This window comes from Callorhinus ursinus, unplaced genomic scaffold (genome assembly GCF_003265705.2).
Source record: "Callorhinus ursinus isolate GAN/ISIS: 27379988/994484 unplaced genomic scaffold, GSC_fseal_2.0 scaffold7, whole genome shotgun sequence".
NCBI classification, from domain to species: Eukaryota; Metazoa; Chordata; class Mammalia; order Carnivora; family Otariidae; genus Callorhinus; species Callorhinus ursinus.
Window position 1 is genome coordinate 71,694,867 of NW_027397069.1, and position 27,662 is coordinate 71,722,528.

The following is a 27,662-nucleotide window of genomic DNA, read 5'->3' on the forward strand; positions in this document are numbered from 1 at the left end:
GTCTTTCTTGACAGAATTAAACCCTAATGCCCTAAGGTATACATTGTATGTAATTAACTTCCCTCTGATGCTTCTAGAATGACAAGGGGGGTTAGGTTCCATCCTTGGGAGAACTGAGGGAATAGTCGCTCAAATAGTTACCTGTGTTCTATGGTTGAGATGAGGATCATTAGAACTGAAGAGCAAGTTAGGTTTCCCTGCTCCCCTTTCGCAGTTGAGAAAATGGGATGTGAGGAACGTTGTCATGGCCAAAGCCCCATAAGGAAGTGACAAGACTGAGATTGGAGCACCGGGCTGCCTGGCTCAGGGCATCTGGGTGTATGCTTCCATGTGTCTGTCTCCCTGTGCCTTGTAACTCCCTCAGGCAGAGGCTTTTACGAACTCCGTGTTTCCTGCTTGCTGAGCTGCTGATGCAACATGAGAGGCAGGGGCAGGGCTCAGAGGAGTGCTGGGGCCCATCCCTGTCTGTCTCATTTGGGGTGCACATGGCGCTTTGTCACTGCCTGAGAGGACACCCGGGAGCTGCAGCAATGCCGGGAATGGAGAGAGGATGTTCTAGGTTTCTAATACATGGCAGTGACTGTGGTCAGAATGTCCACATTTGTGGATACAGGTAATGCCCCGTCCTGCGGTCCTAATGTTCAAGTGTCCTGGACATGGAACTGTTACCTCATCTTAACTAGGACCTTCAAGGACCCAATTTCTCGGTCAGTTACAACCTCCGCCCATTTCCCTGCAGTAGGACCACTCTGTGTCATTGTGGAAGAAATGAGAACTCAGCATTGTAATTTCAGGGACCATGTGCCTGACTCAAAATATCCGAGCGCTCTTGCCTGCCAGATCTGGACTGGAACCTTCCCCTGCCTCCCAGCCTCACTCTCTGGATTCAGCCAGACTGGCGAGCTCTGAGAGGACTCTGCATAGCTAACTTGGAAGAAGGGGGCAGCCAGTCTTTCCCCCAGTCCCCATTAACACCATGACAGAGTTTGTTCTCTAAGATTGGCGAGCTGTCCTTGGAGAAAAATAGAACACAGGTCTGAAATGACCAGACAGACTGGAAAGTGTTGGTGGAGGGAGGCAGCCTGCAGGAAAGTGGGAAACTGGGATCTTTGCTCATGGTCTAGGGCAGGTGCAAGGGGAGGGCGAGTCCAAGATTTTATTGTCTTAAAACAGAGGGGCAGGAGGCCAGGAATGAGATGCGTTCCTGCTACTGGCACTTTGATCACAGTCTTTCGTAGAAATTATCGTTCTATATAATCTAAACAGTGAGCAGTCTTGTACTTGAGTGTTAAAATTACAATTCAGTCACATTAAACACATTTCTGAGGTTAGACCCTAGTACTTAACCACCACGTATGATACGCAGAGAGATGAGTGAGTCCTGAGTCCTAAAACAACTTACACATGTACATTGAAACACATCCAATTTATACATTGGAATCATCTATAGCTGTGAGAAAACCAGCTCCTACTTCAGAAATCTCCATTTCCACCCTTCCCGGTGGAATGACGTGCTCACATGTGCACCCTTATTGTGTACCTTTTATGTGCCAGGCCTGTGCTGGATGCTGAAGATGGAAAGAGGCATCGGAAACAGCCATGGTCCTCGAGGAGGCTCACATTCCTGTCCAGTGGGAGAGGTAGATGTGTGAAAGGAAAGTCTTGAAACGTGTAGCAGATGTAGTGATCAGTTTATGGGGAGGGGGTTTAGGGAGCACATGAGAGATCTTGGATCCAGGAAGACTTCCTGGAGGAGGAGTTAACTACAGCCTGGGCTGAATGGGATGAGCAGGTTGGGGAAGGAGCTGATAGAAGGAGGCATAAGACAGATGGATTCAGCCAGTTTGAATAAGCAGAGGTGGGGAGACAGACTTCAGCTCGGTGACCCTAGGGACTCTGAACACTTCTGCATGGCTGTAGCTCCCAGCTTATCATTTATGACTGTTAGGGTGTCTAGAGCAGTGGTTTTGCCTCAGTATCATTTGGGGATTTGTCAGAAGAGCAAATTCTAGGGCTTTCCCTCAGACCTATTGAGAGCTTCAGAAGGCCAAAGTTTGAGAACCACTGTTCTAGAACATGTGCTTTCCAGAGGTCCTAAACAGTTAATCTTCATGGCTACATGATAAGCTTTTCAGAAAGTGGAAACTCTGTTCCTCCGTGGTTGGATTGGGTAGGATTTTCCTCAGGTCCACAGCCACCCTCCTGTCCTGCATTTCTTTGCCCAGTGTATGTACATTCTCACAAATTCTTCTGCTCCCCCTACTTCATTTCATTGCACACTACTGATTTATATTATCTCTCTAATACCTCTACCTGACATCATTTCTTAGTGTTTGGCAGTAGGCCAACTGAGTTCAGATCCCAACTTTGCTATGTGATCTTGGGAAGGCACTAACTTGTCTGTGCCTCAGTTGCCTTATCTGACAAATGTACGTAGTAACAGAACCCAGCCCATAGGTAAGCATTTCAAACTTTGCTGCACATTGGAATTACCCAGGGTTTTTTTTTTTTTTAAGTTGATACCTATTCCCACCCCAAATATTGTGATTGGTTTTGGGTGTGACCTAGGCATTGGAATTTTTAGCAGCTTCCTATGTGCAGCGAAGTTTGGGAATCACTGTGGTCGGCTGTTGGGAGGATGAAATGAGTCCATTCTTGCTTAGCAGAGTGCCTGGTGCGTAGCAGTAAGTGCTTCGTATACATCTGTTGGCGGAGGCGCTGATGATTTTCTGGCAGCAGGAGGAGAGATGAGCCATTTCAATTGTTTGTTGCATACTTGTTGATTGTCAAATGCTTGTTGGTTTAGAGATCTCTTAGTGGTCCCGTCTTTTGTTCTGAGAGTTGAGAGGTGAAATAGCCCAATGCCGTGGATCTCCACATCTAATTCTCCAAGCCCTCTCTTTGCAAAGATACAAGGGTCATGCTGTAAACAGAGCGTGTCCTCCCCCACAGCCTCACCAGCCCTGGGCACCATTTTCCCACCTCTGTGTGGAAAAACTTGAATTTTTGGAATATAACCAGATTCTAAAATCATGAAGTAACAATGCTTTACAACATGGAGGGGGATTACTTAATAGTTAGGTACCATTACTGTCTACATTTTTCAGATAAGGCAGCTGAAACACAGGTAAATGCCTTCCCAAGGTCACACAGTTAGCAAGCAGCAGAGTTGGGATCTGAACCCAGTTTATTTTGTACCCACTCTGATCTGTCATTTGTACCTGAATGCCAGTTTTCTTTTTTTTTTAAAGATTTTATTTATTTATTTATTTATTTGAGAGAGAGAATGAGAGAGAGAGAGCATGAGAGGGGGGAGGGTCAGAGGGAGAAGCAGACTCCCTGCTGAGCAGGGAGCCCAATGCGGGACTCGAACCCGGGACTCCGGGATCATGACCTGAGCCGAAGGCAGTCGCTTAACCAACTGAGCCACCCAGGCGCCCTGAATGCCAGTTTTCAAACCTGGAATAAATTTTTAGATTTGGTCTCTCTTTGGCACGAATCTATTTTCTAGGATCTAAGTGTCGTTATATCCTGAATTATGTATTTCTAACCATTACTTGAAAGGATGTATAATCTTTCTGCCTGCCTTGTCTTGTCACATACATTAAATCAACCTTCATTCATTGTTTTATTAATTTGACAACTATTGATGAGCAGCTGCTTTGCACCAAACAGCCAAGCTAGCAAGTTTATTCCTTCTTTTCCTTCTGTGAAGGGAGAAACCTGTCTCTCTATCAGCATGTGTAAGTGTTTCGGTTTTGATTTATAACTACAGCCTTTTCTATACTTGTCTTCTTTGGTGACATAATCCCTCAACTTTTAATAATGGAACATATGAAGGACATTTTTCCTGTTGATTTCATGGGCCTTCCTTGAACCCTGCTGAGATTAATTAAGCCAAACCCCATGCAACAATTATTCTAATATATCCTGGCGAGTTATTAAAATGTAGGTTGCCCGGGACCAGGAGGCTCGAGTTAGTGAGCCACAGTTAGTACCCTCAGAATGAAATCGGTGATGCAGTGTAAGTTCTGTGGGTTTGTCATATCTTTTAGCCTAGAATCAGTCCTAGTAGTGTGGCCAAGCTAAATAAAGAAATGAGAAATAGGTGAATTCATATCTCAGATTTCTGATTTGTTCTCTTTCTTAAAAAAGATGATGTGTTTGGTTTTGTTTTCTGTGTAGGGCATGCAAGTAATTGGTGTTTCCTGTGAGATTGGCCCTGGGACATTGAAGTGTGTGCTGCAAATGGAGATAATTGATTCACTATATTTGTTCTGCTGCCTGATTACTAAGTGAAAATCTACCACTGGGGAAACTTGTATAGCCAGACACAGGTGGCTCAGTATTATGGTAAAGACTAGCCTCCATTGTGTGCTTTTACCATTATCACTCCAGTTACTCATGGACTGAATAGGCTTTAGAAATACAGGCCTTCAGAGGACTTGTCCTTGCTTAAATGTTCCATGGATCCTTCTGAAATAACATCCCCCAAACCCTCACTGAAAACAGTAAAGAAGGCGGGGATATATTAATATCTCCACTTTAGTTATATTCAAAAGGATTATATATTTAAAATGAGAACAGTTCAAAGTACATTTAGGTTTTAAACATTTGAGGTTAACAATCCAAAATAAGCTAGGAAAAATAAGTAAAATAGTCTCTAAAATGGTATGTTTTAAAATCTGCTAGACCTGTTTTCTCTACCTTTGACTTTTCTGAAACAAATCTAAACTCCCCAGCAATTGCTTGGCTCATCTTACCGATGAGCCTACTTGTTTTACCAAATCCAGTTCAGCTCTAGCGTTAGAGTGTCTCTCTCTGTGTCCTTAGGCCACTTTCCAGAACTATTGTGTCCTATACTTCCTAGAAAAGGATTGGGTACTTTATGTGCCAGCTTCAGTTCCTGGCCATGATCTGTGGTGTGCCTGTGCGCATGTCCGTCCGTCCGTGTGTGTGACGGGGGGCTGTATATGCTGGAGCCAAAGTAACATACTCTGTTGTACAGTGTGACATGGAGTGAGCTCCTAATTACATAAAAGTTCCCTTCTAAGTCGAGTCTTAGACTCCTGGCCTCACTAAGTAAATGAATCTGTGGAATTCTGAATAAGGAAAGTGGCAGCTTTTCTTGAACACTTAGTTTTTTAATGACAAGTCATGGCAAGGTGTGGGTAAGAAGAGTGATTTATAAACTTGCGGCTTGTGGGATCAGGCTGACTGGGTTGTATTCATACCTTCAAGTGCTGTCCTTGCCATCCGGCACCGGTATAATCAGCTCTGTTCCGTGTTGAGCCATCTGGAGGCAGACACTTGTCTCCAGGCTCAGCTTTTGAAATGCCATGCACCTGGCAGAGTGTCCTGTGCTTCTGCACTGTCAGGATGGCTCCTGGATAATGACGATGCTCTGCTCCTTGACACATAGGGACCATTCATTCATAAATGCAGATGCAGTTCGGGCCAGGGTGAGGCACTGTGCTGAGTGCACACTTATAAGGTCGAGTCTGTTGTAACTCTGGCAGAGCTTAGCCCTCCTGCCCCCTGCTAGTCTCACCCTTTCTCATTAGATCTCACTCTTGGATGGGAGGAGAGTGATAAAGGTTAGTTTCCTCTAGGCTTTTCTTTCTGGGCTAGAATCTTCTTCCAGGGCAGTGGGGCTCGGGAGAAGTGACAGAGCAAATGTATGCTTTCTTCTGTCTGTCAGTGGTTCTGCTGGAAGATCATCTGTGCTTCTCCTAACTCCACTCAAAATTAGGAAAAATACCCAGGGCTCTGAGAATGGTCTGCTTTCCTTCTAACGTAGAAGAAACTCGGAGGAGGAAGCAAGAACTGTTTCTGCTTTTCCTAATCTTTATTTCTAATCTGACCCCTCATCCGAGGGGTTCACCCTGAAAGGGTGATGACCCAGAAACCTTCAAGTGGTATACAGAGGCGAGAATGACCTAGCATTACAAGGTCAGTGCTTACAGGTGGGTAGGTCAGAGCATATAAAAGTGCCACCACTGCCTAAATATGTCTTGATTTGGTAGCATGGTTAACTTACATTTTCATTCTAGCACATCTGAAGGAAGGTTATCGCATTGACTTTCTGGGGGCTGTTTTAAAGCCTGCTGAGATTAATTAAATCAAACCCCATGTGACAATTATTCTAAACCAAAGTGGTTTATTAAATTTTGGTGCATGCTGGACTACTGAATTGAAATTATTCAAGTAGATGATTACAGTTTTGTTGATTTCATGCTATAGGAGTTTAATACCCTTTTTTCTATTTTTATGGGCAGATACTGCCAATCTCTTAGTTTTTCTTTCCTGCTGGAATGAAGAATCTCTAAAGGAAGAAGGAAATGGCCTATCGGCAGTAGACAGTGCTGTTTTCTTGGCTTTCCTGGAAAGGGATCTCTGTAGAGGCCAGGTCTTACTCTCTACACAGTGCAGGTTGGGGATTTTTGAGAACCCTTTGTGTCACTTGGAACACTTTTCTTCTGAGATGAAGATAGTGGGTATCTGTGCAGATCAGTCTGGGATAAAGAACGTTGTGAAAGGAGACCTGGCTCAGCAGGAGGATTCCCAGTCCCTCGTCATACTGAGCTGGGACAGCCACCTTCTCTGTGTATGTCCAGGTCACCTGGGAAGACCTGGGAAGCACTTTAGTTGTTAGTGAGAAAAGATTTAAAAAACACAAAACTCTTGAAATCATGTGTTTTTGTCACTGTTTCTTCCAAACGGAAGAGTGTTCTTTTATATGATTGTTTAAAGAGAACTGGATCCCCCAGCGACCAGTTATGATACATGGCTGGTTACAAATCTTCCTCTGCCATGGTCTAAACTCATCACTGCAGGACTCAGAAAGAATAAGCTTGGAATGCGCTTCTCATGGGTTATTAGTTAGAAAGAGAGGCCCCCACTGGGAGAATCCTATAGCTGTCTCCTCAGATGAGTGAGAAATTCAGAATTGTGGCAGGACCACCCACTCACTAACTGCTCACTTGGAGACCTGGATGGTTTCAGATTCCCAGGAAAGCGATCGTTGTGTCACCTGAGGGCAAAGGGACTTGGGAAGCATTGCCCATTGGCTGCCTTATGTTTTCAGGGTTGCCATTTGGCAAGAGGGGAAGGAAGATGATGAAGTAGTGATCCTCATCTCAGAACCCACAGGGCAGATCTGATGGCATCGGCTGCTTTCATGTGGAGGACAGAGCAAGGAGAATCTGTGCTGGGAAGACTGTCTCTCACTGATGTGTCTCATGTATGGCGTTATGACTACAGTGCCCCTTGCTTCTCCCACAGTGTGATGCAGGTAACAGTGGAAATGTCTCAAGGGTTAGGTGAATGGTTTCAAAGGAAGTGGGATAGAGAGAGCTGATAATTACCGATGGCCTAACAAGCAGGTGGCCATACCTGCTTGCGGGTGCATGACTGGGTAATCTATGCTGGAATTCATACAGACTTCTGGTATTGGTCCGAGGTTCTCCTTCTGAACCTGTCTACATCCATTGTGGCAATATTCAGCAAAAAGGCATACCCAAATCCCAGTGATTGGTTATGTGGAAGACAATGGTACATAAGTTGTTTTCATTAACTAGAGTGAGGTTGGTAAAAGTGGACATCTGACAGAGAAGAGGCAGGAGTTTGCTGAAGAAGGGAGTGGGGATCTGAGAGTTAAGGCAATATATATTGTATTTGTGAAGAGTTTTAAATTCTTGTTTATTAATTTTTTAATTGAACTTTTCATTTTGTGACAATTGTAGATATACATGTATAATTGTATGTAGATATGCATGTAGATATACATACACATATACAAATGTAGTACAGTGATATTTACGTGATACCGTACAGCATCACAACTGACATCGATACCGTCAAGATACAGACATTTCCCATCACCATGAGGATCCCTCATGTTATCCTTTTATGGCCACACCCACTTCCCTCCTGTCCCCACTCCTTCCTTTCGTTCTAGCAACCACTAATTTGTTCTCCATATAATTTTGTCATTTAAAAAATGTTAGAAAATTGGAACATAGTATGTTTGGGATTGCTTTTCTCACTCAGCATAATTTTCTGAAGATACTAGTCCTTTAGACATGTGGTTTGCAAATATGCTCTCTGACTAGTTTTCCCTTTTAGCTCTTAACCAGGTTCTTTGCAGAATAGAAGTTTTTCATTTTGACGAGGTCCAATTTATTGATTTGTTTTCCCTTTTATGGATCATGTTTTCTCATGTCAAGTCTAAAAATAAGAACTCTTTGAAGATTTTCTCCTATTTTTTTAAGTTTTATAGTTTTACATTTTAAATTTGAATTTATGATCCCCTCAGAATGCCTCGGTGGCTTAGTCGGCTAAGCATCTGCCTTTGGCCGGGGTCATGATCCCAGAGTCCTGGCATCAAGTCCCACATCGGGCTCCTTGCTCAGTGGGGAGCCTGCTTCTCCCTCTGCCTCTGCAGTGTTCTCCCGGCTTGTGCTCTCAATCTCTGACAAAAATCTTTAAATTTAGGATATTTTGAGCTTTTGTGTAAGGTGTGAGATTTAGGTCATGATCTTGGTGGTTTTGTTTGTTTGTTTTGTTTTGCTTTTTTTTTTTTTTTTGCCTGTGGATGTCTAGTTGCTCCAGCACTTTTTTGTTGAAAAGGCTATCCCTCTTCCATTTAGTTGCTTTGCACCTTTATAAAAGATCACTGGGCAAATTTGTGTAGGTCTTTCTCTGGGTTCTCTTTTCTGTCCCATTGAGCTATGTGTCTGTACCTCAGCCCGTATCACAGTCTTGATTCCTGTAGTTATGAGTCTTGAAATTGGATGGACTGATTCCTCTTTATTTTATTTTTATTTTTCAAAATTGTTTTAGCAATCCTAGCTCCTTTCCCTTTCTATATAAATTTTAGAATAATCTCTTATCTACAAAAAATCTTGCTGGAATTTTGGGAAAATCAGCATCTTTAGTGTTGAGTCTTTCAATAAACATAGGGTGTCTTTCCATTAATTTCATCATCATTGTGTAGTCTTCAGCATATAATTCCTGTTCATGATTTAGATTTATACCTATTTCATTTTTTGAGTGATTGTAAATAGTATTGTATTTTTTTATGGACATAAAATTAGTATGTAATATTATATAAGTTTCAAGTGTGCAACATTATAGGTTGACATCCGTATGCTCTATGAAGTGATCACTGCTAAAAGTCTAGTTACCATCCATCACCATACAATTGACCTCCTTCACCCATCTTGCACCTCCAACCCCCTCCCCTCTGGTAACCAGCAATTTATTCTCTGTATCTGTGAGCTTGTTTTTGTTTTGTTTGTTTGTTTATTTAGATTTCACATATGAGTGAAATCATATGGTGTTTGTCTTTATCTGTCTGACTTATTTCACTTAGCCTAATACCTTCAAGGTCCATAATAGTATTGTATTTTTAATTTTTTTTAAACACTTTATTTATTCATGAGAGACAGAGAGAGAGAGAGGCAGAGGGAGAAGCAGGCTCCCAGGGAGCAGGGAGCCCGATGTGGGACTTGATCCCAGGACCCTGGGATCATGACCTCAGCCAAAGGCAGACACTTAACCATCTGAGCCACCCAGGTGCCCTGTATTTTTAATTTTGATGTCCATGTGTTCATTGCTGTATAAAGAAATACGGTATGTTTTTTGGTATGTTTAGCTTGTATCTTGCAGCTAGCAGAGCTCATTCATTAGCTCTAGGAATTTTTTTTGTAGATTCCTTGGGATTTTCTATGTAGACAGTCATGTCCTCTATAAATAGGGATGGTTTAATTTCTGTCTTTCCAATCCATACGCCTTTTATATTTTCTTGCCTTACTGCACTGGCTAGAACTTCTAGCATTATGTTGGGTAAGAGAGTGGTGAGAGCAAACATCCTTGTCTCTTGTTTCTGATCTTAGGAGAAAAGCATCCTGTCTTTCACAGGCTTTTGGTTGATACTCTTTAGCAAGTTGAAAAAGCTCCCCTGTATTCCTGTTTTTTTTGTTTGTTTGTTTTTTTAATGATGAATGGGTATTGAATTTTATCAGATACTTTTTCTGTGTCAGTTGATGTGATCATATGATTTTTTTCTTTAGCCTGTTAATATGGTAGATTATATTGATTAATTTTCAAATATTGAAAAACTCTTGGATCCCTGGAATAAACCCAAGTGCATATAAGCCCCACTTGTTCATGTGCATAATTATTTTTATATATTGCTGAGTTCTAGTTTGTTAATCGTTCTTGTGTCTATATTCATGAGTGATATATCTGTAGTTGTGGTTTTTTGGAGGGAGGAGTATTATCTTTATCTGATTTTGGTATCAGGGTAATAATAACTTCATGAAGTTAAGAGTACAGAAGTATGTCCTCCTCTTTAATTTCCTGGAAGGGATTGTGTGGAATTGGTGTTAATTCTTTTTTAAACATTTGGTAGAATATTTCAGTGAGATTCTCTTAGCCTGGAGATTTCTCTTTTGGTAGTTTTGAAATTGCAAATTCAGTTTCCTTAATGGTTAAGGGCTGTTGAAGTTATCTAATTCATATTGTGTGAATTTTGGTAGTTTGTGTTTTTTTGAGCAAATGGTCCATTTTGTCTAAATTGTCAAATTTATGTATATCGAGTTCATAATATTCCCTTATTGGCCTTTTTATGTCTGGGGGCATCTCTAGTGATATCTTGTTTCATTACTAATGTTGGTATATTGTGTTTTCTTTTTTTTTTCTTCTTTGTCTTGTTAGAAGTTTGTGAGTTTTATTAATCTAAAAGAACCAGCTCTTAGTTTAATTGATTTTCTCTATTTTTCTATTTTCAGTTTCTTTTTATCTGCTCTTACCTATGTTATTTCATTCCTTTTTCTTTCTTTGGGATTATTTTGCCCTTTTTCTAGGTTCTTGAGGTGGGAGTTTACTGATTTGAGAAATTTCTTTTCTGTGTATTCATTTCATGCTATAAATTTCCCTCAGAGCACTGCTTTAGGTGTATCCTACAATGATGTGTTTCATTTTCATTTTCATTCAGTATTTTTTAGAATTTCGCTTTGGCTTCTTTTTTAACCTGTGGATTATCTACATGCATATTGCTTACTTTCCAAATATTTGGAGATTTTCTTGTTATCTTTCTCTTACTGATTTCTACTTTATTTCATTTTGGTTGGAGAATACATTCTATATGATTTCAGTTTTTAAAATCTTTTTGTGGATTGTTTTATAGCCCTGGATATTGTCTGTCTTCATATATGTTCCATACACTCTTGAACAGAATATATATTCTGCTGCTGTAGGATGGAGTGTGCTATACATGTCTCATCCTGTTGGTTGATTCTGATACTCCTGAAATGGAGTGTTGTAGTGATGTTGGTAGTAGCTGTTTTTTGTTCTTGTTTTCTTTTTCTTTTTTCTGGTAATGGAAGGGGAATGAGGATTAGATAGCAGAGAATTTGAAGTCATACTGTCCAGCAAAAATAAGGAGATCAAAAGTCTATATTGCCAATTTAAGGTAACTTTGACAACCATCCAAGGAGAGAGTAGAGTTTATATTCTCCACTGAAAATATAAGTACTAGAGGGCCATTTCATCAAACCATTGTTTTAGAATTAGAAAGTCTGAAGAAAACCAAGCTTGATCTGCAAATCAGAGGTCAGACAGCTAAAGTTGCCAACCAGGACTGGAAGAAAAGGATATGTTTTAAGTTTGTTTGGATTACTTCTTGTTGAATAGTATTTATGAGTTAACTAACTTACTGTTTACTAAGTACTTACTTAATCATTAATTAGATCCAGAGCAGAGAAGTTGCTTATTAATGTAAAAGCTAGACTAATTTATTCTAAAACATTTGTTGTGTGACTCCTGTATTCCCGACGTAGCACTAGTTCCTGAGGATATAAAAATAAACTAGAACAACATGGACTTAAGTATCCTTTTTCCTCCCACAGAAGGAAAACCTAGAAATCCCAATGGCTAAGACTGACTTCTAGGAAATATAAGAATAAATTCAACCTTATAGATTATTTTAGTTTCACATCCTACAACTTAAATTTGAAAATAATACTAAAAATGCTTTGCAGAAGTATGTTTTATTACATGGTTACATAGTGGCTTTCAATTAAAGCCTGGTATTTCTTGCATGTCTCCTGTGTGCCAGGCACTGAAATGGGTGCAAAGGGTCTGGATTTGCTCAGCCCCTTATCTTAAGCCTGGTATAAAGTAGAGGCCAGATATAAATTTCTTGAACTTATATATGTGTTTTATTTCTTCAGAGAGAGAAATTTCCCTGTATAATGGAAAATTTTCTTTACAACTTTTTTTTTAAGAACACAACTTTATAAAGAACGTCTATGTAAGTGTTGAACTTAAATGTAAACACATCTAGTATCGGTCTCAATACTGAAGTGACTTCTTGTCATTTTGTAAACACATCTATTAGTTTAACCTGTTCAACCAGGTACAATAACAGAAGGGCAACAAAGACCTTGGTCTATTACTTTTCATGTAACACCACAGAAAGTGAGAAAATACAGCTAAATTTATTGTAGTCTTTGCTTTCTTTTCCCCCATGACATCATAGTTTCCCTTTAATATCTGTTTTTCAGATCATGAAAACATGTTATTTTCCCAGACAACCAGTTGCTTTGATTAATGGGGCCAGATCAGTCCAAGGACAGATTAAACACACAGGAACCTGGCGTGATTCCTAGAAATGATCCTCAATCTTCCTTCTCTCACCTTGGGGCTCTTTAATTACTGTGTTTTCTGTGAAAATAGAGTCTGGTAATTTTCTAAAGAAGCTCCATATATCAGAATAAATGATAGATGGTTGATAAGCTATTGTTAACAAATAACAAGCTCATGCTTCATTTTGTATCATTTTATTAACGAGTCTCCTCCTTCCTTCCTTATATACAAAGAAGGTGAAAGTGGTACTGTCTATTCAACTTCTTTATTATTTCTTAGTTAATCAAAGCATGGTGGTCATAAACCTTACTTCCCTGATTCACCATTACTTTTAACTGTTACATTAAGTTCTTAGACATTTAAAAGAAAGTGGTCAGATACTTTCATAGTAATTTAGGCATGTATCAGTTAGTGTGGCTGATATGGTTTGCCTTCTATAAATCACGTAACTTCTTTGAGCCTTACTGTTTCCCTTTCTGTAAAACGGGTCTGGCTGATAATAAGTGATCCCAGCTATTTATTATACCTATTTTCATTATAACATGCTAGTCTGTGAGCTCCAGAAGATTGATAGCTGTGGCTGACTTATCTCTGCATCTCTAGTCTATGACAGCCCAGATACTGCAAATGTTTATGCCATTTGGGGCCAGGCAGGTAACAGAGGAGCTATACAGTCTCACATGGAGACTCCGTAGGTTCCACTGATAGGGGCCACAGGGAACGTGGCCCAGTGTTAGCAAACCCTCCTATTTTCCAAGAGAATCCAGAAATCTGCATTTTAAGTGAAATCTCTCTATTCTTAAATATTGCAAATTAATTCGGGTTTTAAAAAAATCCCTTGTGTAGGCCAAACAAGGCATGGGCAATAGAAAATTCAACCCAAAGCCAATGCTTTGCCACCTGAGCATGCTCTTAAAAATGTTCATTGAATTAATTGCAATGAACAATAATGTCCATTGAATTATTGAGCTCCTTTATGTTATGGCTGCCATGAATAGAAATTGTTTTGATACTTCTGAGGAACATACATCTTTCTTCTTACAGTAAGAGCTTTTTTTATTAGACAATTATGATGTTACTTATACAGAATTATTAAAAGGGCTACTAACAACAAGTACCATAAATGAGCTTACTCTGTGCCATACATTGGTAAGAAGGTATTATTATCCATATAAAAATGATGCACAAATTAAACATCAGAAAGTTTAAATAATGACCCAAGCAGATACATTCTGCCTGATGGCTGAACTGAGATTATAACCCAGGAGTTCATACTGTACCATTCCTGTGTGTTAGCACCTTTTGTCCAGATTAAGAATGAGTTGACACAACAAAGCAACTAGCCTTATTTTTTTTTTAAACAGCTTTATGGAAATATAATAGACATACCATATAGTTCATTCATTTAAAGTGTAGAATTGAGTTGTTTTTAGTAAAGTCATAGAGTCATGCCAATCATCACCACTGTCAATTTTAGAATATTTTCATCACCCCAGAAGGGAACCCTGTGCTTATTTAGTAGTCACTTCCCATCCCCTGCCCCCAAAACCTCCAGGCATAGGCAATGATTCATCTTCACTCTGTCATTATAGATTTGCCTTTTCGAGACATTTCGTATACAAGGAATCATGCACTATGTGGCCTTTGTGTTGGCTTTTTTCACTCAGCATGGCATTTCATGGTTTGAGCATATATCAGTCCTTCATTTCTCTTGAGTAGTAAATAACATTCCATTGCATTTGTATATCACATTGCATTTGTTCACCAGTTTATGGCCATTTGGGTTGTTTATACTTCTTGGCTGTTATGGATAGTGCTTCTATGAACATTTGTGTCCATGTGTTCCTGTAGACATATGTTTTTATTTTCCCTGGGTGAAACTGATGTTGCTTGGATACATGGTAACTGTTTGACCTTCTGAGGAACTGTCAGACTGTTTCACAGAGACTGCACCATCTCGCGTTCCTACCAGTATGTGAGGATTCCAATTTCTCCACTTCCTCACCAACACTTTTGTGTATTTTTAAAAATTGTGATAAAATTCGTGTATCAAAATTTTCCATCTTAGGGGCGCCTGGGTGGCTCAGCTGGTTGGGCGTCTGCCTTCGGCTTGGGTCATGATCCCGGGGTTCTGGGTTCGAGCCCCGCATTGGGCTCCCTGCTTGGCGGGGAGTCTGCCTCTCACTCTTCCTGCAGCTCCCCCTGCTTGTGCTCTCTCTCTCTGTCAAATAAATAAATAAAATCTTAAAAAAAAAAAGAATCAAAATTCTCCATCTTAGCCATTTTAAAGTGTACAGTTCAGTAGTAGTAAGTACATTCACATTGTTGTACAACCATCACCACCATCCATCCCCATACCCTTTTCATTTTGTAGAGCTGAAACTGTGGCCCCATTAAATAGTAACTCCTCATTATCCCCTGCTTCCAGCCCCTGGCAGCCACTAGTACATTATACCAAAATTTCTTTATGATTTTGACTACTATAAATACCTTGTGTCCATTGAGTCATACAGTATTCGTATTTTTGTGACTGATTTATTTTGCTTAGTAGAATGTTCTCAAGGTTCATCCATGCTGTAACATATGTCAAAATTTCCTTCCTTTTTAAGACTGAATAATATGCTATTGTATGTATATGCCACATTTTCTTTATCTATTCTATTGATGGACATTTGGGTTACTTCCACCTTTTGGCTATTATTATGAGCATGGGTGTATGAATGTCTCTTTGAAATCTTGTTTTCAGATCTTTTGGGTTTGTATAAGTGGAATTGCTGAATAATTTCTAACTTCATCTGGCTGTGTTCAGAGAAGATATTTTGTATGATAGCTATCTTTTTAAGTCTTAAGTCTTAATTTATGACCTAACATTTGGTCTATCCTGGAAAATGTCCTGTGTGTCCTTGAGAAGAATGAGTGTGCTGTTGTTGGAGGAAGTGTTTTGTGTCTGTCAGATCTAGTAGTTTATCATGTTGTTTCAATTCTCTTGTTTCCTTGCTTCTGCTTGTCCTGTGCATTACTGTGAGTGGGGTATCGATGTCTCCAAGTATCATTGTGGAACTGTATTTCTCCCTTCAATTCCGTCAGTTTTTCCTTCATATATATGTTTTTGTGATCTGAAATTACCAATGTTATTTTTTTTAAGTACAGTATGGTTAACATACAGTGTTTCATTAATTTAGTTTCAGGTGTACAATATAGTGATTCAGCAATTCTGTACATTACTCTGTGCTCGTCATGATGAGTGTACTCTTAATCCCCTTCACCTATTTCACCCATCCCCCCACCCACCTCCCCTCTGATAACCATCTGTTTGTTCTGTATATTTAAGAGTCTATTTTTTTATTTGTCTCTTTTTTCTTTGTTTTGTTTCTTAAATTCCACATGAGTGTAATCATACGGGATTTGTCTTTCTCTGACTTACTTCTCTTAGCATTATACTCTCTAGATCAATCTATATTGTTGCTAATGGCAAGATTTCATTCTTTTCTGTGGCTGAGTAATATTCCATTGTGTGTATATATCACTTCTTCTTTATCCATTCATCTATCTATCTATGGACACTTGGGCTGCTTCCATAATTTGGCTATTGTAAATAATGCTGCAGTGAACATAGAGGTGCACATGTCTTCTTGAATTAATGTTTTCATATTCTTTGGGTAAATATCCAGTAGTGGGATTATTGGATCATATGGTACTTCTATTTTTAATTTTTGAGGAAGCTCCATACTGTTTTCCATAGTGATTGCACCAGTTTGCATTCCCATTGACAGTGCAGAAGGGTTCATTTTTCTCCACATCCTTGTCAATACTTGTTCTATCTTGTGTTTTTGATTTTAGTCATTCTGACAGATGTCATTATGTTTTTGATGTTCATTTCTCTGATGACAAGTGATGTTGAGCATTTTTTCATGTGTCTGTTGGCCATCTGTATGTCTTTGAAGAAATCTGTTCATGTCTTTTGACCATTTTTTAATTGGATTGTTTATGGGGGTTTTTTGGTGTTGGGTTGTATAAGTTCTTTATATATTTTAGGTACTAACCTTTTATCAGATTGTCATTTGCAAATAATTCTCTCATTCAGTTGGTTATCTTTTAGTTTTGTTGATAATTTCCTTTGCTGTGCAGAAGCTTTTTATTTTGATGTAATCTCAATTGTTATTTTTGCTTCCTTCATATATTTTGATGGTCTGTCATTAAGTGTGTAAATGTTTATAATTGTTATATCTTCTTGCTATATTGAATGTTTTATTAGTATATAATGTCCTTCTTTGTCTCTTGTAAACTTTATATACTTAAAGTCTATTATGTCTGATACTAGTATAGCCAACCCTGTTCTCTTTTGGTTACTATTTGCATGGAGGATCTTTTTCCATTCTTTCACTTTTAGGCTTTTGTGTCATTGGGTATAAAGTGAGTCTCTTGTAGGTAGCATATAGTTGATTATGTGTTTTTATTCATTCTGCCAATCTCAGTCTTTTGGGGGAATTTAACACATTTACATTTAAAGTAATTACTAGAGACGGACTTCTGTCATTGAGCTATTTGTTTCCTATATGCCCTGTAGCTTTTTTTCCTTTTTTTTCTTTTTGGTCCTTCACTTCCTGGATTACTGTCTTCTTTTGTTTATAGTTGATTTTTTGTAGTGAAATGTTTAAATTCTTTTCTCATTTTCTTTTGTGTATTCTATAGCTATTTCCTATTTTTTTTTAAGATTTATTTATTTGAGAGAGAGAGCAAGTGCACGCATGAGCAGGAGAGGGGCAGAAGAAGAGAATCTCAAGCAGACTCCCCACTGAGCATGGATCCTGAGGCAGGGCTCGATCTCACAACCCTGAGATCAAGACCTGAGCTGAAACCAAGAGTTGGACGCTCAACCAGCTGAGCCACCCAGGTGACCCTCTATAGCTATTTTCTTTGTGGTTACCATGGGGATTACATTTAACATCCTGAAGTTGTAACACTCTTATCTGAATTTATGCCATCTTAACTTAATAACGTATAAAATCTCTGCTCCTTTATAGGTCCGTCCCTACCCCTTTTGGTTGTTGATATCACAAAATTACAACATTATACACTCTGAACCCCAAAACATAAACCAATAATTCTTTTAAATGCATTAGCCTCTTAAGTTATATAGACACAAGATTTGGAGTTACAAACCAAAGTTACAGTAATACTTGCTTTTATAATTTCCCATGTATTTACTTTTATTGAGATCTTCATTTCTCCATATGGTTTTGAATTACTGCCTAGTGCCCTTCTGTTTCACCTTGCAGGAATTCCTTGAGCATTTCTTGCAGGGTAGGTGTATTGGTCACAGACTCCCTTAGTTTATGTTCATCTGGGAATGTCTTAATTTCTCCTTTACATTCGAAGGACAGGTTTGCTCGATATGGGATACATGGTTGACAGTTTTCTTTTAGCCCACTGTCTTCTGGTCTCCAGAGTTTCTGAGGAGAAATCTAATGATTTTGTTAAAGATCCATTTTATATGAGGATTTCCTTCCCTCTTGCTGTTTTATTATAATGTGTCTCGGTGTAAGTCTTTGAGTTCATCTTACTTGGAGTTTGCTGTGTTTTGTGAATGTTTATAATCATCACATTTGAGAAATTTTGAGCCATTTTTTCTTCAAATATTTTCTCTGCTCCTTTTTCTCTCTTCTGTGATTCCCATGATGTGTATGTTGGTCCATTTGATGGTGTCCCACAGGTCTCTTAGGTTCTGTTTGCTTTTCCTCAGTCTTTTTCCTTTCTGTTCCTCAGACTATAATTTCCATTGTCCTATCTTCAAGTTTGCTATTATTTCTTTTCCTTGCTCACATCTGACTTTAAATCCCTCTCATGAACTTTTCATTTCAGTTATTTTAATTTTCAGCTGCTGAATTTCTTTTTGGTTTCTTTTTAGGTTTTTCAAATCTACTTACTGATATTTCCATTTCATTCATGTTATTTTCTTTACTTTTTCCACATGTTCCTTTAGTTCTTTGAGCATCTTTAAGACTGTCATTTTAAAGTCTTTGCCTAGTAGATCTGCCATCGGTCTTTTTAAGGGACATTTTCTTTTCTTCTTTCTTTTTCCCCTTTGAATGGGCCATGCTTTACTCTTTCTTTGTATGCCTTGGGATTTTTTTCTTTTCTTTTTAATGAACACTGGACATTTGAATGGAATGATGTGCTAACTCTGGAAATCGGATCCTCCCCATTCCTCAGGGTTTTCTGCTTTTTGGTATTGTTTTTGTGGTTTTGATTTTTATAGGCTATCTCTGTGCTGGGGACTGGCCTGAGGTGTAACTTAATGACTTCTCATTTTCTGAGCCTTTCTGTGGGCATGCTTGGTCACTTTCTAATTTTCCCTGTATATGCAGTTGTATTGAGCGTCCTAGTCTTTAATGTCTGGCTCCCTAAAAGGAAAAAGACAAAATATGAAGCTAGGGGAGAAAGGAATACAGGTTCCTTTAAATCTCCTGAAAGACACTTCAGCCGGAGGGGGAGGGGCTTGCAGCAATGTCGGGGAGGTGGAACAGTAATGGCTGCCTGCCTCCTTGTCTGCACTTCTGTGATCAGATGCAACAATCAGCCATCAGAGCACAGATCCCTGATATTTAGAGGGATCCCTTTTTGCCCACCCTGGCTCCTATAAACTATGTGCAGGCTGTTGCAGGAACACAAATACAGCTGCCTGCCACATAGCTGGGATTGGGGATGGGTAGCTGCTGTGGTGCTAAGAGCTGAAATTGACCAACATTAATGGCAGTTTACTGTCCAAGTCTTCCCCTGGAAGTTGCAAGCTTTCAGTGGTATCCAGAATTCCAAAATGCTTATATTAGACAGATTCTACCAGTGCAGTTGTTGTCTATGTGGGAAGATGGATTTCTGCTGCTTCCTATTCCACCATATTCCCAGAATCCTCTTCCTCACTTGGTTTTAATTTGCATTTTCTGATACATAATGATGTTGAACATCTTTTTGTATGGTTTTGGGCTATTGTATAACTTTGGAGAAGTATCTATTTGAGCTCTTTGCCCATTTTTTTAAAAGATTTATTTATTTATTTGAGAGTACATGTGTGTGGGAGAGTGGGGGTGGGGCAGAGGGAGAGAATCTTCAAGCAGATTCCCTGCTGAGTGTGGAGCCCAACCCCCGGCTGGATCTCACAACCAACAAGATCACAACCTGAGCCGGAACCAAGAGGTGGTCACTTAACTGACTGAGCCACCCAGGTGCCCCTCTTTCCCCATTTTTTTTTTTTGAGATTTTATTTATTCATTAGAGAGAGGGAGAGCACGCGCAAGCACAAGCAGGAGGAGTGGCAGGCAGAGGGAAAGGGAGAAGCAGGCTTTGTGCTGAGCAAGGAGCCCGATGTGGGGCTCAATCCCAGGACCTCAGGATCATGACCTGAGCTGAAGGCAGATGCTCAACCTACTGAGCCACCCAGGTGCCCCCTCCCCATTTTTTAATTTGGGTTATTTGCTATTTTGTTGTTGAGTTATAAGAGTTTTAAAATTTATTCTGGATACTAGACCTATATCAGATATATGATTTGCAACTACTTCTCTCATAGGTTGTCTTTTCACATATTTAGGAGCGTCCTTTGCATGAAAGTTTTTCATTTTGATGAAATCCAATTTACCTACTTTTTTTCTTGTTTGTGCTTTATGTGTCCTACCTCAAAAACCATTGCCTAATCCAAGGCCATGAGGATTTACTCATATATCCTCATCTTAGAGTTTTTTAGCTTTAACTCTAAAATTTAGATCCCATGCTTCATTTTTACTTAAATTTGTACATGTATGAAAGAAGGATCCAGTTGCATTTTTTTGCATGTGGATATGCATTTATCCCAACACCATTTATTGAAAAGACCATTCTATCCCCATTCAGTGTTCTTGGCACCCTTGTTGAAAATGAATTGATCATGAATATGAAAATTTATTTCTGGACTCTCAGTTCTGTTTCCCTTGATCTGTATGTCTGCCATTATGCCAGCACTACACTGCGTTGATTAGTATAGTTTTATAGTAAGTTTTGAAACTGTAAAGTGTAAGCTCACTAACTTTGTTCTTTATCAAGATTGTATTGGCTGTTCTGTATCCCTTGATTTTAACATGAATTTTAGGATCTGCTTGCCAAATTATGCAAAGTAGTCAACTGACGGTTTTTTTAAAATTTTATTTATTTATTTGAGAGAGAGAGACAGAGAGTGAAATAGCACGAGCAGGGTGAGGGGCAGAGGGAGAAGCCAGCTCCCTGCTGAGAAGGGAGCCCGATGCAGGGCTCAATCCCTGGACTCCAGGATCATGACCTGAGCCAAAGGCAGACACTTAACTGACTGAGCCACCCACATGCCCCGAGTTTGTTTGTTTTTTTTTTTTAAGAGAGCGTGTGTGCATGCATGCGCATGAGTGTGGGGGAGGGGCAGAGGGAGAGGGAGGGAGGGAATCTTAAGCAGGCTCCATGTCCAGCATGGAGCCCGATCTCACTATTCTGAGACCATGACCGGAGTGGAAACCCAAGAGTCAGACACTTGACTGACTGAGCCACCCAGGTGACCTGTCAACTGAGTTTTGATCGGAATTGCATTCAATCTGTAGATTAATTTTGAGACTATTGCTCTTTTAACAATATTAAGTTTCCATTCCATGAATCACTTATTGAGATCTTTATTTCTTTTAATGTCTTGTAGTTTTCACAGTATAAGTTGTACACTTCTTTTGTTACATTAATTCATAAGTATTTTATTCTTTTTGATCCTACTACAAATAGAATTGCTTTCTTTCTTCTTTTTCTTTTTCTTTTTCTTTTTTTTTAATAGAGAGAGTGCTAGCTTGGAGGGGGGAAGGGCAGAGGGAGAGAGAGAATCTTAAGCAGACTCTGCATTGAGCACAGGGCCCAACATGGGGCTTGATCTCACGACCCCAAGATGATGACCCAAGCTGAAATCAAGAGTCAGACACCCAACTGAGTGACCCACCCAGGTGCCCCTAGAATTGCGTTCTTAATTTCCTTTTGGATTGTTCACCACAAATGTATAGGAATACAATTGATTTTTTTTAATATTTATCTTTTATCTCACAACCTTCCTGAAATTATTAGTCCAATAGTTTTTTAGTGTTATCTTTAGGACTTTGTACCTATATAAGGTCATGTTTTTTTGCAAATAGAGATAGTTTTACCTCCTCCTTGCCAATCTGGATGCCTTTTATTTCACTTTCTTGCCTAACTGCCCTGGTTAGAACCTCCAGTACAGTGTTAAGTAGAATTGGTGACAGCAGGCATCTTGCCGGGTTCCTGGTCTTGGGGGGGGAAGCACCAGTTTTTTCACCATTAAGTATGATGGTTAGCTTGTGGGTTTTATGTTGATACACTTTATCAGGTTGGGGGAGTTCTCTTCTATTCATTTGCTGAGTGCTGTTATCATGAAGGGAAGTTTAATTTTTTTAAAGATTTATTTATTTATCTAGAGTGCATGAGTGGGGGAGGGGCGGAAGGAGAGGGAGAGAGAATCTCAAGCAGCCTCTGCTCTGAGCGCAGAGCTCGATGTGGGGCTTGATCCCACGACCCTGAGATCACAACCTGAGCTGAAATCAAGAGTCGGGTGCTTAACTGACTGAGCCACCAAGTGCCCCAGGTTTAATTTTCAAATGCTTTTTCTGTTGAGATAATCATGTGATTCTTCTTGTCCATTATTGATATGGTGTAGTATATTAACTGATTTTTGAATGTTAAGCCAACCTTGGTCATGATATATAATCATTTTTATATGTTGCTGGATTTGGTTTGCTGGTATTTTGTTTAGGATTTTTTGCATCTGTATCCATAAGAGATATTAGTTTGTGTTTTTCTACTCTCATGATGTCTTTTCCCATTTTTGTTATGAGGGTAATGAGTTCTCCTTTTCTGTTTTTTTTGGCGGGGGGAGGAAGACTTTGTAAAGAAGTAATTCTTCTTACCTTACATTTTTTTTAATTCCTAAAAGAAGTTACCCCCTTCACATTGTCCTTCCCCCCAGTCACTCTTTTTCATCTTTCATGGCCTGTGTAGTTGGATCCAAAGTGCTCTGTGATGCATTCTCAGATTACTCTTGCCTGTGAAGCTGGTTTCGTTGCTGGACTTCAGTCATTAATGCTTAAATCCCATTAGCATACTTAACTATGTACTAGGTTGTTACGGTCTCCTGTGTTTTATGCCTGTTCCTTTTGTCTGCCGTACTTAATGTGAGCTTCTTGAGAGCTGTTACTGGGTTCTCAGCTTCACACATTGTCCTGACATACCCAGCACCTTGCAACAAGTAAAAGTGGAACATTCTATCCAATTACTTAGATTTAAAGGCTCTGAAAAATAATCTTTTTCAAGATTTCTTAGTATTTATAAGTGTGTGTGTGTATGTATTATGTATTTGTATACACATTTTTACATGACTGTGTGCATTATTTCAAACATAGACCTAAGTGTAGTTAAAAGAGAATTTGGGAGGTAACACTCCTGGGTCTCGATTCTGGCTGTTTGAGATAGATATTGGACTCTGAGGTTTGCTGTTAGTCTGTTCTTTCATACATTATATTGGAAATTGGTGTGAAGATTAGAATAAAATTTATTATTAATTTAGTACTTTGTGCTAGTAGGCACTCGGTATGTAATGACTATTTAACTAATAGCTTAAGCTCCTTTTAAAGAATGAATCTGATATGAATCATACTTTAATATTTGTATTTATCTGATATTAATCGTGTTCTGATACTTGAAATTCTAGATGATTTGGTTAAAAGTCTTATATTTTGTTTAATAGCTGATTAGCTGAGATTTTTCCTTAATACTTTGACATAAGAGTATTCTTTTTTCCATTATTATTATTATTATTACTTTTTAAATATTTTGTTTAAATATTTGATAGAGAGAGTACAAACAGGCCGAGCGGCAGGCACAAAGAGAGGGAAAAGCAGGCTCTCCACTGAGCAGGGAGACTGATGCGGGGCTCAATCCCAGGACCCTGGGATCATGACCTGAGCCAAAGGCAGACACTTAACCGACTGAGCCACCGAGGCACCCCTCTTTTTTCTATTATTTCTTTGGAATGTCTCTAGAAGCTGTTGCTGTAACTTTTCCTTGACCTATGTGCTTGAGGAAGTGCCTAAAAGCGTGGGCTCCAGAGCCAGAGAGCCTGGATTCAATTTCAGGCACTCACTAGCCAGGTTAGTCTCCCCACTTCCTCCTCTGTCTCAAAGGAACAAGTACCTGCTTCTTAGGGCTCTCTGGGGATTCAGAGAGATACTCAATGAGAAACCCTTAGCACGGGACCTGGCAGTTGGTCAGTGCTGAATGTTAAGTTATTGTGTTCTTCATATTTATTGTGTCATCAGCACCTTGTATAGTGTCTAGCATTCAATAAATGTTTGAGTGGACAGTTTTGTTGAAATTATTAACCCATCCTGTGGAAAACTCTTTCGGGTTTTTGTTTCTCTGCAGGAAGAATCCTACACTGGGAAGGAGAGGTGAGCTGCAAAGCTATTTCTAGATAGGCTGAGAGTCTGCATTGGGAAGGGTCCTTTGCATCACCGTGAGTTTAAAGATGTGATTAGCAAGGCTGGGATGCTGTGACTTTATGGTTATGTGTTTATCCTGCCTTAGCTGTATCTCTTAATTTTTTTTTTTAAACCGTCCTGTCTGGTAAATTTGTGTGTCTCTAATAGGGTTAAATAGTTAGCTGTGCAGATTTGATCAGCGTTAGAAAACTCACTGTGTCCGTTCTACTTCATTAATCAGGCCTGTTAAACAGAGCCTAGTGCATTAAAGCAAACCCAGGGAAACCCAGAGGAACTGCTGCAGTGACCATCATGATCTTGGTCCCTGTGGCAGTGTTGGTACGTACAGAGGGTTAGCAGCACGCGGCACGCACCATTATCTTTATTGCTGCATTTGGGGTCAGAGTATGTGAAGCTTCTGAAGAAAGACATCTACTCACGTATATTTCTTATTTATGATAACTCGCTGGAAAGGTAGAGAAGATTGCTGCGTACACACATGACTTCAAAGTTGTAAGGGTAAAGCCTTTTTTTCAAGTTATTATTATTATTTCTAGTATTCTCTCAGGTGCTCTGCCTGAGTCTAAATGTTTTCATCTAGTTCTCTTTCATTTGCATGTGGAGGTTGAGCAGAGAGCTAAATGTTTCAGATATAAAATCACGTAAACTAGACCTAATTCTTCACTATTTCCTTATGGAAAACTGCCGTCAAACCAAACGAAGATTAATGGTAGAACTAGAAACACTTGACCAGGTTGTCATCACTTCTTAAACTTAGTATGCAAAAAAAAAATAATGTTCAAAAGTTGAAACTCTTTCTATGTGGAAAATTGTCAAAAAGCTCCGAGGCGAGGCTTTCATTATTTTATAGTGTTTTCCACTGGCTAATAACAGTGGCTTTACCTGTGAGCCCACGTGGACTGAGAGAGGAAGTGAGGTGACTGCATTCCTTTCTATACTGGGGTTACAGTTTTGGAGAGTTCATTCTAATCCTGATTTTGCTCTGTGTGATTTTTTTTTTTTTAAGTCATGTAAGCTTTCTATGAAGCAGTCATTTTTCCTCCTAGTGTACAAATGAGACTAAAGCTCAGTGAGATGAGATAACTTGCTAAAAGTCGCCCAGAATACCTAATTTTTTTTTTTTTGAGGGAGAGAGTGAGAGGGTAAGAGCGAGCAGGGGGGAGGGGCCGAGGAAGAGAGAGCGAGAATCTTAAGCAGGCTCCATGCCCAGTGCGGAGCCTGATGTGGGGCTCAATCTCATGACGCTGAGATCGTGACCTGAGCTGAAATCAAGAGTTGGGTGCTTAACCCAGGTGTCCACCCAAGTGTCCTTGGAAAAGCTAATTTTTTCACAGGATTGTTGTGAAAAGTAACAGAATTGAGTGCTAAATGGAGAGTGGCTAGAGCTCTGTGGATTTCTTTATTTGTGATATGTGTTGACTGCCATGTTTGAATGGCAGATTTTGAATAGCTTGTCTGGTATCAGTGCTTACTGAAAATGACTTATTTTGAGAAATCAGTTTTTTTTAAAAGATTTTATTTATTTATTTGACAGAGAGAGACAGCGAGAGAGAGAACACAAGCAGGAGGAATGGGAGAGGGAGAAGCAGGCTTCCCGCTGAGCAGGAAGCCCGATGTGGGGCTCGATCCCAGGACCCTGGGACCATGACCTGAGCCGAAGGCAGACGCTTAACGACTGAGCCACCCAGGCACCTGAGAAATTAATGTTAAACTCATCTGGATGTTGAAATTCATACAGTATTCTCTGGGAAGAATTTTTGGTTCTATCTGAGCCCAAGTGGTCAGATTACTTATCTCTTGAAACCATAACCACTCAGCTCCCAGACCCTGTGCCTGTTGAGTGGATCGGGGTGAGCCCAGCAATCATCAGTCGGAACCGCTTAGTCACGAGCAAATGTCTTCACATTTATGGGAAAGTGTGGGAAAAAGCATACACATAGGGCCAACCAAATTGCACAAATTATCACTTTCTTGTTGTTGCCAGTTTTGGTTTTCCTAGAGTGTATATTTAACTTGAGTTTTTTTCTCTCTGGTGTGTAATTGTTGTTATATATTAACTTAATGCCGGGCAACAGATAAACTTACAAATCACACTGGTGGGTTTTTGTATTCTGTATAGGACAAAGTTCAAAGCTCTGATAATTTCATGGTCTGAGCTCTCTTACGGAGCAACTGGGCCTAAAATAAAACCATACCTACTGTGGTGTGACCTGTTTAGTGGCCTTTTGAAGACTTGGAAAGGTAGAATGGGTCCAGTCTGTTGTTTTTCAATGAAATAGTTCTTTCTTTAGTTATCTTAATAAAGATCAGAGTTAAAGGAAAATCCATTGTTTGGTTATTGTTTGAGTTTAAGGTCAAGTGGTGGCATCTACAGAAAGTGACCAGTGCTTTACTATTACAGGATTTGAGAATGCGTTAGTTAGTTGTTACCTTAGGAAATAGCTAATGCCTTTCAGGTCAGGCCCTGGGAATCAGTCTTTTGAAAAGTGCATTCATGTAGCATTATGTTTTGCTTCTCCAGGGGACCTACTTTATAATTGTATTTATTACCAATGTGGGCATTTACCCCCTTTATGTAAGTTAATATAGGCCTTTCCTAATAACAGAGACCAGTGTACCTCACTGTGGCGTGTGTTTGTGGCACTGAGTGGATGCTAGTTTGTATTACAAAAGACTATACAGTAAATGCTTTTGTTTGTAAATGCTGCTTCTCAAGTGACTATACAATAAATGCATTTATCTATACAATAAATGCATATGATAGGCACTCAGTAAAATTCTGTTAATCAAAGATTTTTTTTCCATAGGGATTTTATTTATGGGTAGTGTTCTGCCATGAGCATGACTTTTAGGGGCCTGTAATTTAGGTTTTCCTGATTCAAGGCTATAAGTTCTTGTGAAGCTACCTGGAGATCCATTCAGTAAGAAATAAACCAAGGTAGAGAATTAGCGACTGAGATTTGAAAGGGCCAAATTAAGTTGACTTTCTTGTTACCTCTGGAAATAATTGCTCCTTTAATTTAAAATCCATTAGCAGCTTTCTATAATTTTTGGCTTCATGATTATTGGTAGTTCTGTATATCTAGTCTTTTAATATGGTCTAATTTCAGAAACCTTAAGCAGATCCTTGGTTATAACATAATAGGCATGGTATTTAAGAGATCCTGTGTTGAATTTTATTAAAGGTATCTAATAACCTAGATTTACCAAACCTTGCCAGAGAAATAGAACCAATTGTGTGTGTGTGTGTGTGTGTGTGTGTGTGTGTGTGTGTGTGTGTATCTGTAGAGAGAAAATGAATGAATGAATGATTGGTTTTAAGGATTTAGTTCATATAGTTGGGAGGGCTGGCAGGTCCCAAATCTGTAGGGCAGCTCATCAGGCAGGGAATTCCAACAGGAATTGATGTTGCAGTCTTGAATCAGAATGCAATCTTGAGGTCAAATTCTGCCCTTTGCCTGGACT

At 39.4% G+C, this 27,662-nt stretch overlaps 1 protein-coding gene across 2 annotated transcripts in view; it reads left to right on the forward strand.

Annotated features, from left to right (window-relative positions):
• Positions 1-7,273: 7,273 nt before the first annotated feature.
• The window catches only part of SPATA13 (spermatogenesis associated 13), a 138,519-nt gene continuing 118,130 nt past the window's right edge, over positions 7,274-27,662 (forward strand). For both annotated transcript variants that reach the window (XM_073894774.1, XM_073894775.1), the window contains exon 1: positions 7,274-7,294. In XM_073894774.1, the coding sequence (XP_073750875.1) occupies positions 7,289-7,294 (6 nt within the window). In that variant the 5' untranslated portion in view covers positions 7,274-7,288. The remainder of the gene's footprint in view (positions 7,295-27,662) is intronic.